This window comes from Vicia villosa, linkage group LG2 (genome assembly GCF_029867415.1).
Source record: "Vicia villosa cultivar HV-30 ecotype Madison, WI linkage group LG2, Vvil1.0, whole genome shotgun sequence".
Classification (NCBI taxonomy): Eukaryota; Viridiplantae; Streptophyta; class Magnoliopsida; order Fabales; family Fabaceae; genus Vicia; species Vicia villosa.
Window position 1 is genome coordinate 212,789,415 of NC_081181.1, and position 11,669 is coordinate 212,801,083.

General features: G+C 33.1%; 2 protein-coding genes across 2 annotated transcripts; one reads left to right on the top strand and one right to left on the bottom strand.

Annotated features, from left to right (window-relative positions):
- The first annotated feature begins 1,834 nt into the window (after positions 1-1,834).
- On the top strand, positions 1,835-4,557 carry LOC131648177 (uncharacterized). The gene is made up of 3 exons (XM_058917963.1): positions 1,835-3,514; positions 3,628-4,104; positions 4,321-4,557. Exons 1-2 carry the CDS (start codon positions 1,873-1,875, stop codon positions 4,095-4,097), a joined length of 2,112 nt encoding a protein of 703 aa, XP_058773946.1. The 5' UTR covers positions 1,835-1,872; the 3' UTR covers positions 4,098-4,104; positions 4,321-4,557.
- Positions 4,558-5,568: 1,011 nt separating this feature from the next.
- On the bottom strand, positions 5,569-10,803 carry LOC131653796 (uncharacterized). Its single transcript, XM_058924081.1, has 5 exons — positions 10,585-10,803; positions 7,734-10,276; positions 6,634-7,125; positions 6,023-6,195; positions 5,569-5,918 (listed from the first exon to the last, which is right to left on the bottom strand). Exons 2-5 carry the CDS (start codon positions 10,201-10,203, stop codon positions 5,778-5,780), a joined length of 3,276 nt encoding a protein of 1,091 aa, XP_058780064.1. The 5' UTR covers positions 10,204-10,276; positions 10,585-10,803; the 3' UTR covers positions 5,569-5,777.
- Between the last annotated feature and the right edge of the window lie 866 nt (positions 10,804-11,669).

The window sequence follows — 11,669 nt, forward strand, 5'->3', positions numbered from 1 at the left end:
CCCAGTCTTGTGTTTTTCTCCGTTTTATCCTATTTTCTCGCACGAAAACTCCTACCTATTAAATACCTGAAACAAACAAAAATACCATTATAACACAATAAAAGCAAACAAAATAACACAAAATTCTATGTGAATCAAGTCAGAAATGTGATATGTTTTGTGGTTATCAGTTTGTCGACGTAAAGGGAGTTACAAACTCCCATTATCTTTAAGGAAACCATATACAATATGATTCGTCATGGTAGATTCTACTACCAATGGTAGACCAACGTTAGGGATACCATCTACCTTCTCGCGATCCCGAAATCCTAGCATCGACCTATTTTTGCTTTGTGACTCTGTGTTGGTATTTTCTTAGAAGAGGTTTTGTAGTAGAAGAGCTTCGTCACATTGTGTTTTCTTGCGAATCTCCTCGATGATGAAGGTTGAAAACGATGCGAAATCAAAAGATTTTATGAAGTTCATTAGTGAGGTCTTCTTCATCTTAATGCATTCACCAAAGATTTATCGTATAAAGTTATTTTATATAAAGTTTATACTTTTAGTCTCTGTAAAGTTTTTTATATAAAATTTACACTTTCAGTCTTCTTCCATATAAAGTTTTTTATTTTCACTTTTAGTCTCTTTAAAAAATATCCACCAAAGATTTATCGGCAACACTTTTAGTCCCTGACATTAGATGTGAGTAACGGAAGCTGACGTGGAATTACATGTGGATTTTTTTAATTTTTTAAATAAACAACGTTGTTATATGGAATTATTGTTTATTCTTAATAGTTTTAAATAGTTCGGTAGTTGCCTATGAACAAAAGAAACCCTAATTCCTTCATTCTTCCAAGTCATCCTCTCTTGTTCTTCCCCTTTACTGAGAAGATTTTATAATATTACAAATTTTTTCATATTAATTTTTTCTAAGTTGAAAGATTAATTTTGACATCCTATAATAAAGACATATATTATTGAAGATCGAAATATTATCGAAATTGTAATTTCTTAAAAAGTTGTATTTCAAAAATGATTTTTATGAAAAACTATTTGAAAGAACTTCAAAAATAATTGATTTTTTAAATTTGTAACATTTAAAAAAAGTTTTAATAAAATATGAAATATTTAAAATAATACTTTTAGAATAACTATTTAAATCAAATTTTCATGTGAAGCTTTTGTGAAAAATTTATTTGTTACTAAAAAGATAATTTTGCACAAATTGTTTATTTGTCATTTTTAAATTTAATAATGCTTTTAATAATATTATTAGAAATGGTAAATAATAGTAATACATACTGGTTTCTTGGTCGTTAGTAGAAACGGCCTGATTCCGTCAACTTGGTGAGTACGTTATTTGCCATTTTAGAGTCTGTTTTGGTGGACCCCACTCACAATACTGCTGCATTGCAACGTTAGTCCTTCTCTTTTCATTTCTTCTACTTCATTCTCAGTAACACCTTCTTCTCTCTTCACCTTCATCTTCCATTTCCATCTTCGCTACACTGTAACAAAAATATCATCAAGAAATTTGTAAGCATTTTCTTCACTGAAACTAGTTCTGTAAACCTCGCTTCTTTTTATTTTGAATGATTTCTATGTATTTCTCTGTTTTACATTTTCATTTTCATGCTTTTTCTCGAAAAATTTACACCATGCAATGTTAAATTTAAGCTAATAACTGTTTATAGATTTATATGTTGAAATGTTTACCTCTGTTTACTGTGCCATTGTTCTGCATGTAATTAATCGATTGATTTTGATTATGAAACTGTAATGTATTACTTGATGATTCAGTTTAACCTAGAAACTTTTCAAAGGAAGCTTGTTGAGTTGTTGTTTATTTTTTATTCACAGGAATTTTTCTTCCGGTTTCTATAGTTGAATATGATGGACTCTGAGGCTTCTCATAAGCTCAAAATTTGTGATGGCGGTCATAATGATGGCAACTCACATGATAAATGGCTCGCATTATGTTCAGATATGAAGGAACCTCTTTTTACTGAAAATTTTGAATTTGAAGATGATGATGATGTTGCTTTGTTGCCAAGGCTTACTCCGAATTCCAGTTTGGGAACATGTAGTGGTAAACTTGAGGCTTCTGTTAAGAAGAGGCTGTTTGATAACAGTGATTCCTTGCATATTTCTCTTAAGAAATCAAAGGTGTCGTTGTGTGATGATCGCGATGAATACGGAGATGAAGATGGTGATCTGTCGGCGGATAGAGCTAAAAGGCTGGGAAAATCAGTTGATAAATCATTTTCCTCGTTGAAGAACGGAATTGAGTTTGTTGAAAAATCATTTGAGGAATGTAAAAGGAAGAGGAGAGAAGAAGAGAAGAGATTGGAGTCTGTAAAGAGAGAGATTGAGGAGTGTAGCAGAGAGCTTGTAAATAAGAAGAAGCTAGCTGGTTGCGTTAGAAGAACTAACGAAATTCATAACAAAATGATACGGAAAATTGAAGGATGTGTTAAGGATTTTGTAGCGAAGGAAGCACAACTGTGTTTGATAGAGGACTTGATTGGAGAGCGCAAGCAAGAGCTTAGGGTAAAAGAGATAGAACTTCGTCAAGTCATAAATAACATTTCAAAGGAGAGGGAATTTGATAGACGACTTGAAAGCCAAATGAAGGGGCTGTTGGATGATTTGTTGTTAAAACAGAAGCATTTCGAAAGGGGAACCATGGAACTTGAGTTAAAAGAGAAGAAACATGAAGGGCTTGTGATGAAGTGGGAATTAAAAGAGAGAGAATTGGAAGGCCAAATGAAGGAGCTGGAAACTAAAAAGAAGCATTTCGAAAGCCAAGTGAATGAACTCAAAGCAAAAGAAAGGCAGTGGAAAGGACGAGTTAAGGAATTTGAGTCTAAAGAGAAATTACTTGATGGCCGAGTGAAAGAGGTTGATTGGAAAGAGAGTGAATTTGAAGGGCGGGCGAAGGAGCTGGAATCAGAAAAGAAGCATTTTGAAAGCCGAATGAAGGACCTTGAGTCAAAAGAGAAGCAGCATGAAAGTCGAGTGAAGGAGCATGATTCTAAAAAGGATGAATTCAAGTGCCGAGTGAAGGAGCTGGAATCAGAGAAGAAGCAATTCGAGTGCCAACTGAAGGAACTCGAATCAAAAGAAAATCAATTCAAAGAACAAATGAAGGAGTTGCAATTAAAAGAGGAGGAGTTCAAAGGTGAAGTAAAGGTGTTTGAATTAGAGGAGGGGAAATTTAAAGGTCGAGTTAAGGAGCTGGAATTAGAGAAGAAGCATTTTGAGTGCCGACTGAAGGAGCTTGAATCAAAAGAAATATTACTCAAAGAACAAATGAAAGAATTTCAGTCAAAAGAGGAGGAGTTTAAAGGTCAAGTAAAGGTGTTCGAATCAAAAGAGGAGGAATTTGAAGGTCGAGTTAAGGAGCTCAATTCAAAAGAGAAGCAATTTGAAGAACGATGGAAAGATCTCGAGTCAAAAGAGAAGCTGTTTGAAGGACAGGTCATCAAGAATCCTGAATCAAAGCTGAATAAACATGACGAAAAAGAATCAGGTAAATATTCTTATTCATCTAGTTCACTGAGATGATTTCATTTCAAGTGTTTCATTTAATAATGTTGATAGTTTCAATAACCTGATCTACATGTATGCTGTCTAAATATGCAGCTACATCTTACATGGATGATGAATCAAGCCCTCCCATTGATGAGACAAGTTTGCAGTTGGTCTCCTGTGAGCAAACTGACATTCAAGCTATTCTGCGAGAATCATCGGATCCAGCAAAATTGGTTTTGGATATAATACTGAACCCCATTCTTTCAATTTGTGATAAGAAAGGAAACAGTGAGGTGATTATTGATGATAGATGCATCTATATGCTAGAACAGCTGATGAAAATCTCACCAAATATTAAACCTCATGTAAGAGAAGAAGCAATGAAGCTAGCACTTGATTTGAAAGCAAACATGAAAGAAAATACAGAGAATTCTTTGGTGGTTCTCGGTTTTCTACTGATTTTGTCAATTTATGGATTGGTTACTTCTTTCGATGAAGACGAAGTTTTGGAGCTTTTTGCATCTGTTGCTCAACACAAGATAGCTTTGGAGCTGTTTAGACCCCTGAGTTTTGCAAATTAAGCTTCCGGTATGTTAATTTTATATCCTAGTTTGAGACTCTTGAATCTTAGAAGAACCTTCCTAATATGGTTTGCAAGTATTTCACACCCGTTTTTGAAATTTGGTGTCTGATCCTATTTTGAATTATTTAGTCCAATCTGCATAGGTTTTTTTGTTAACCATAATTTATTTGATGTCTGTTTTGATAAATTTTGATGAAGTGAAATTTTCTTGCAAATTGCAGATTTTGCTGAGAAACTTAACAAGAGGAAGCAATTTAATTCTGGTGTGCATGTTACTTGGCTTAGAAGAATCAACTAGTATTGTGCTAGAAAAACTTAATGTAAAGAAATGTGGTAATAAAAACATGCTAACATAAACACTACTTTTGTTGGGTACATATTTTGACAGGACTATGTTTCTAGCTCTTTCAAATATCTATATGTAAAGAATGAAAAACCATGATAAATTTAATAGGATTATCTCTATTTCTTAGCCTCTTCTTATCTTCTGTTTTAAATGTAACTTGAGTATTGATTTTTTATTTTTCAAAGAAATGAAGAATTCTATACTACAAAAGTTTTGATTGTGTTAAGATATATCGAGTATATGATTGGTAATGAGTTTGGAACCTGCTTGCACATTGCAGATTTTGCTGAGAAACTTAACAGGAGGAAGCAATCTGATTCTGCAGGACATGTTACTTGGCTTACAAGAATCCACTAGTTTTGTGGTTGAAAAAAATCAATGTAAAGAAACGTGATAATGAAAACATGCTAACATATACACCACTTTTTGTTAGGGTACATATGTTGACGGGACTCTGTTTCTTACTCTTTCAAATATCTAAATGTAAGGAATGAAAATCCTTGAAATTTAATAGAATGATCTCTATGAAGAATTCTATATTAGTAAAGTTTTGATTGTTATTAGGTATATGATTGGTAATGAGTTTGAAACATCATTTTCACATCCCAATCAAATGAATGCACAATGTGAAAATTTTCAAGCCACAATTTATAGCTTCATGAAATATGTACTTCTCAACTTTTTAAATTCAGTTCTAAATACTCACTTAAATTTGTAGTTCTATGTTGTTACAGCATTTTTTATAAGTGATGTTTTTTTCTTCAATGGTCTAAAACAAAGATCTAGAGGTTTCCTGATTTCATGTTATTATGGCATTTTTTATAAGTGATATTTTTTATTATTTTTTCTTAATAATTTCTCATTTATCACTATTTTTCTACAGAATACAATATCTAACTTAATTAAAATTTTTAATGATGACTTTATTATTATAAAAAAAACAAAAATATTTTGGAGGATCAGGAAGTGTGAAAGTTATAGAACTTTTTAAAACTCTATCATCAAAATATTTTTTTTTTAGAAAACTCAATTCAATTCCAGATATAGAAGATCACAAACCAATCTCATCTAAATTCTCCACAATATACAACCTCACTGTGATAATTTGAAAAGGTAACCCAAAATCATCATAATTAGAGTGAACGTGTTCTCAAATTCAACTCAAATATATGCTAAAAAAATCGAATAAAAGAAACAGAGTTTCATTACAAGGATAGATTTACAGCTTTACAAATAGTGATATAATTAAGCTTTTATATTTAGCATGAATAGCATCTATCCCTCCCACCAAACTATTACTACATTCTTGCATTAAGTTGTTCCAGTAGAAAACTAATTGCCTTTATATCCTTTTAGCTCAAGAATGCGATATTTAATCTCCTTGTTAAACAGAACCTTAGGTTCTAGGCCGTGATCTGAAATGCACTGTAGAACAGTTTCCAGACAAGCAATTTCTCGATCTCTCGCCTTATCCTGAATTCAAGTTCATAGTTGTTTATTTAAAGTTATCATGCAGGGGTATGTGTGAAAATGGAGTGTTTCATAAAATATAATTTAAATCAGAAAAATAAAAGAACCTTGATTTCTTTGGAGTCGCTGTTGTTGCAACTGGTCTCACATATCTGCTTGGCATTCTGGACGTGTTCTTGCAAGAGATCAATTAGTTGATTCTTGTCAGTCAAGTTATATTCACAACTGAATCTAACCGCTCCAACAAATTGTTTCTTCTTGATAAGTTTCTCAACAAAACCTGCAGAGTGGAAGAAATTTCAGATACATAAAAAGAGAGATATTTAGGTCTATTTAATTTTCCCAGCACTAAAACCATGTCAACTTTTTCTTTATAAATGGCATTTTAGCAAAACAAAAAACAACTTCTCATTGAAATTCCAAATGCCTTTCTCTAAATTGTTAGTATATTTTTTCTCACATGTCAATAAAAATATATAGGTGATTTGGTTTCTACTAATTATCATGATATGTAATATAAACGTGGTGATTCATAAAATCGTAGGAGTAAAAAATATGGCAAATTTAGATTTCATAGCTCATACAACAACCAAAAAAAACATGGGCCTATCTATAAGCTCATTTGATTGCATATAGGAAAGGCAGGGAAAGCAACAACAGATAAAAGCACATTTGCTATGATAAGTAAAATATCAAAAGCATATCTAAATTAACATACCAGAAACTTTATTCACAAAGCCAAGGTTCCTAAACAGCTTCGCAGCTATCTTGTAATGAGCAACAAATGCAAAATGCTCCAAAATTTCATCTTCAATAAAAGAAGTGACCAATCCATAATTTGACAAAAGGAGAAGAAAACCAAGAACCGTCAAATAATTTTCAGTAGTTTCCTTCATGTTAGCTTTCAAATCAAGTGCTAGCTTCAATGCTTCTTTTCGTACACTAGGTTTGATATATGGTGAGATTGTCATCAGTTGTTCTAGCAGATTGATGTGGCTATCATTAATAATCACCGCATGGTCTCCTTTCTTATCACAAAGTGGAATAGTGCGGTTCAGTATTATATCCAAAACAAGTTTGGCTGGATCTGATGATTCTAGCAGATTTACTAAAACACCACAGCAAAGTGATTCAACCCCATCAGTTTTCTCATTTGTGTCCAACTGCAATCCTCGTCCATCCATAGTAGCACTTAATTGATCCGATGTAGCTGCATATTTATATAGTAGATCCAGATATTTAGGCTCACTCATTTTGATCTAAGCATCAGTAAAAAAAAACCAATATACTTTGAAAAAATGTAAAACATCTCCTAGGTTGAAATGTATGGGTGACAGAGGAAAGCATTATACTAACAGTTACAATCAATGTCAATATAGAACCTTAACCGAATCACTGGAGATAGTGTCAGATTGATTAATAAACAAGACTAGAAATAGTTGCACTAATAGGACTATTAAGTGCCCCTCTAAGTTTGTCAGAATATTGAACCCACACTATTGTAAGATAATTGAAAATTAAAACTTAGTCATGGATGAAAACTAAGATATTGAACCCACACTACATTAATATACTAATCCTTCATTAGCACTACCATAATAGTATGATTAAATCTTAGTCATGGATGAAAAAAGCAAGAGTTTTTTGCACTTTAATGATTTATAATATGTACAAGGGTGAAAAATATAACCCAAATTAGTGGGTGTGATTTGAAAACTGGAGAAGCTTTTCAACTGGACTAAGACATACAACATTAACATGATTAAAAATGTGGTTAATGAAATTCTTTCACTAAACTAGGTGAATAAGAACATATACCGGAATTTTTTTCCTCAACAGTATGTTTTGTTAATACTCCATTTAGTTTCTCTGAGAACTCAGGCTCCTTTGGCTGACTATCTATTTTATTCAGCTTTGCCTTAACCTTTACTTTGAACTTATTTTCTTTTAATTCAAGTTCGTTCCACAATCTTTCATATTTCTTCTCTTTTGATTTGAAGTTTTTAACTAGGCTTTCAAACTGCGTCTTTTCTGATTTGAGCTCCTTAACTCGACCTTCGAGTTCCTCCTCCTTTAATTTAATGTCCTTCACTTGGCCTTCAAGTTCCTCCTCTTTTGATTTAACGTCCTTCACTCGACCTTCAAGTTCCTCCTCTTTTGATTGAAACTCATTCATTTTTCTGTCAAATTGATTTTCTTTTGATTCGAGCTTCATCGCTTGACTCATGAAACACTTCTTTTCCGATTCCAACTCCTTCACCCGTCCCTCAAGTTCCTCCTCTTTCGATTTAATGTCCTTCACTCGACCTTCGAGTTCCTCCTCTTTTGATTGAAACTCTTTCATTTTTCTGTCAAATTGATTTTCTTTTGATTCGAGCTCCATCGCTTGATTCATGAAACACTTCTTTTCTGATTCCAACTCCTTCATCCGGCCTTCAAGTTTCTCCTCTTTTGATTTAATGTCCTTCACTCGACCTTCAAATTCATCCTCTTTTGATTCAAACTTCTTCACCCGGCCTTCAAGTTCATCCTCTTGTGATTTAAACTCCTTCAACCGGGCATCACACAGCCTCTCTTTAGACTCAACTTCCTTAACTCGTTCTTTCATCTGTTTCACTCTTGATTTTACCTCCTCCACTTGGATTTTGAAACGCTTCTTATGAGATTCAAGCTCCTTCACATGGCCGTCAAATTCTCTCACTTTTGATTCATGTTCCTTCATTCGGCCTTCATGCTGCCTCGCTTTCCAATCAAGCTCTGTCATTCGGCTTTCACAATGCTTCAGTTTAGATAGCATCTCCTTCAGGTTGCCTTCAAACTCCCTTTCTTTTGATTCAAATTCCTTCACTTGTGTTTCAAAGTGGTTCTTTTTAGATTCCATCTCCTTCACACGGACTTCAAACTCTCTTTCTTTTGAGCCATGCTCCTTCACTCGGTCTTCAAGCTTCTTTTCATTTGACTTAAGCTCCTTCAATCGGCTTTCCAAATGCTTCTGTTTCGATATCAACTCTTTCATTTTACATTCAAACTCCCTTTCCTTTGACTCAAACTCCCTCACTCGGCCAACAAGTCGGTTATCTATCGACTCTAACACCTTCATTTGGCTTTCAAAGTGCTCCTTTTTAAATTCCAGCTCCTTCACTTGGCCTTTAAATTTCTCTTCTTTCGATTCAAACTCCTTCTTCCGGTCTTCATGTTGCATCTCTTTTGACTCTAGCTCCATTTCCCGTTCTTCTACTTGCTTCTGTTTTGATTCAAACTCCTTCATATGTCCTTGAAGCTGCTTTTCTCTTGATTCCAAATCCTTAACTCGTCCTTCAATGTGCTTCTCCTGTGACTTAAGCTCCTCCAACCGTCCTTCATATTCCTTCTCTTTGGAATCAAGTTCCTTAATCTGACATTCAAATTGCTTCTTCATTGACTCAAATTCCTTCTTCATTGACTCAAAATCCTTCATTTGAGCACGATCATCCTTCATTATTGACATCACCTGTAGTAGCTTTTTCTTTTCAGACTCAAACTTTTCGGTTTGTCCACCAATTAATTTGTTAATTGCATCAAGGTCCTTCTCTTTTGCCTTAAGTTCCAAACTACATTCAGCAATTTTTTGGGAAAGAGCCTGGAGTTCCCCTTCCTTCCTTCCCCGATCCTTGTCAATTCTTCCAATGACTCGACGAAGTTCTATGACTTTTGAAATGTTACCCTTGACTTTAATGAGTTCTATCTCTTTCGTCTTGAGCTCTTCCCTGCGCTTTCCAATCAAGTCCTCTATCAAATAAAGCTCTCCTTCCTTCATTACAAGTTCCATGGTACATTCTTCAATTTTACCCTGCATTTTGCTGCAAGCTTCTTCAATTCTTCTAACACAATTAACTTTATCCTTCTTATTTTCAAGCTCTTTGCAGCATTCCTCAATCTCTCTCTTTATAGACTCTAATTTCTTCTCTTCCTCCCGCATCTTCCTTTTACCTTCCTCAAATATTTTTTCTAACATTACAAGATCGTTCCTCAGCAAAGAAAACGACTTATCAGTCGATTTTACCGGCCTCACAATTTCATCCGACAAATGAATATCATCTTCATCTTTATCGTTATCATCATATGTTGACACCTTTGATTTCTTAACTTTAATATGCAAGGGTTTGCTATTGTCAAATAGCCTTTTACCAGACGCATCTCGTTTACTACTACATTTTCCCAAACTCGCAATCTGCAGAATCCTTGTTGACAAAAGAACATCATCATCATCTTCAGATTCAAAGTCATCACCAAAAACAGTTTCCTTCATATCAGAAGCCTCAAAATCCACAGTTAAATTATAGAAACTGGAAAACCTCAGCAATTACAAACACTATGAAATCCTGAAAAAAGAAATTGAAATTATAAAATAAATAACAACTCAACAAACTTCATTCAAAAATTTTCTAGGTCAAACTGAATGATCAACTAACACATTATTACAGTTCCAGAAGCAAAGTTAAACTATAAACAATAACAACAATTTCAGTATTTCACAATAAACAAGAGTAAACGTTTCAACATATAAATATCTACACTTTAATAGCCCTAACATTTACATGATGTTGATTTTTTCTTGACAAAGCATAAATGTGATAGATAAATATACAAAACGCATGAAGAAGAAAGCGAGTAAAGTTGAGATGCTTACAATAATAATAATGAAGAAACAGAGAAAAATGGAAGATGAAGGTGAAGAGAGAAGAAGATTCTAGAATTTGATTTGAATTTGGAGAGTGAAGTGAGAATAAAGACAAAAAGAAAATGAAGGAATGAGAAAGAAGGAAGAAGAGAGGGAGAAATGTTGAGAGTTTGTTACTACTTTCAGTTGGAGTGAGGCGTGGCTGTATTTGTGAGTGGGGTCCACAAAACAGACTCCAAAATGGGAAATAGCTTCCTCACGAAGTTGAACTGAGGTTTTAATTAATACAATAATTTTCCTATTATATCATATATAATTAATAAGAGATATGCAAAGAATACTTTCTTTTTAGCCTCTTTTTAACTTTCACTATCTTATTGATTCAAACCTATTCAAGTCAATTGCTAACAATTTTTTAGTTGAGCTCAAATAGAATTTGGTCTTTTGAATTAGTAGATCATCAGGTCGGATACCAAATTTTTTTTTAAAAAAAATCTACATTTTAAAAATGCTTAGTGCATGTTTGGTTTGACTTTTGGAATGACTAAAAGTAATTCTAGAGGTATAGAACTGATTTTGGGTGATTTTAAGATGTTTGTTTAGGAAAAAGTAGAATTGATTCTGTCTTCAGAATTAATTCTACTTGAAGCTAGAATTTGTAGCTTCTGCCCCCTTAATTGATTCATAATGTTTTTTACACTAGAATTTATTGTTTAACTCACTTTTATATAAATGTATCCAAACATAAATCAATTCTGTTAAACTCAATTCTAATAAATCAATTCTATCAAACTCAATTCTGCTAGAATCAATTCTGTCTACCGCCAATTCAAACAGACCTTTAATGTATAAAGCAATGAGATTTAAGTAAATTTTATTTGATAAAAGATGGAGTATTATAGATATAGTGATTGTTCATAACATATCTATTAATAAGATAATACATGTAGTATTGTCAATTTCTCATTTTTAACTTTATATTTAATGATGATATATTCATTGTGAAAGTCATAGAACTTTGTAAAACTCTATCATCACAATATATATTTTTGTAAAGAAGAAGATCACATACCATTCTCATCTCCACTCCCCAT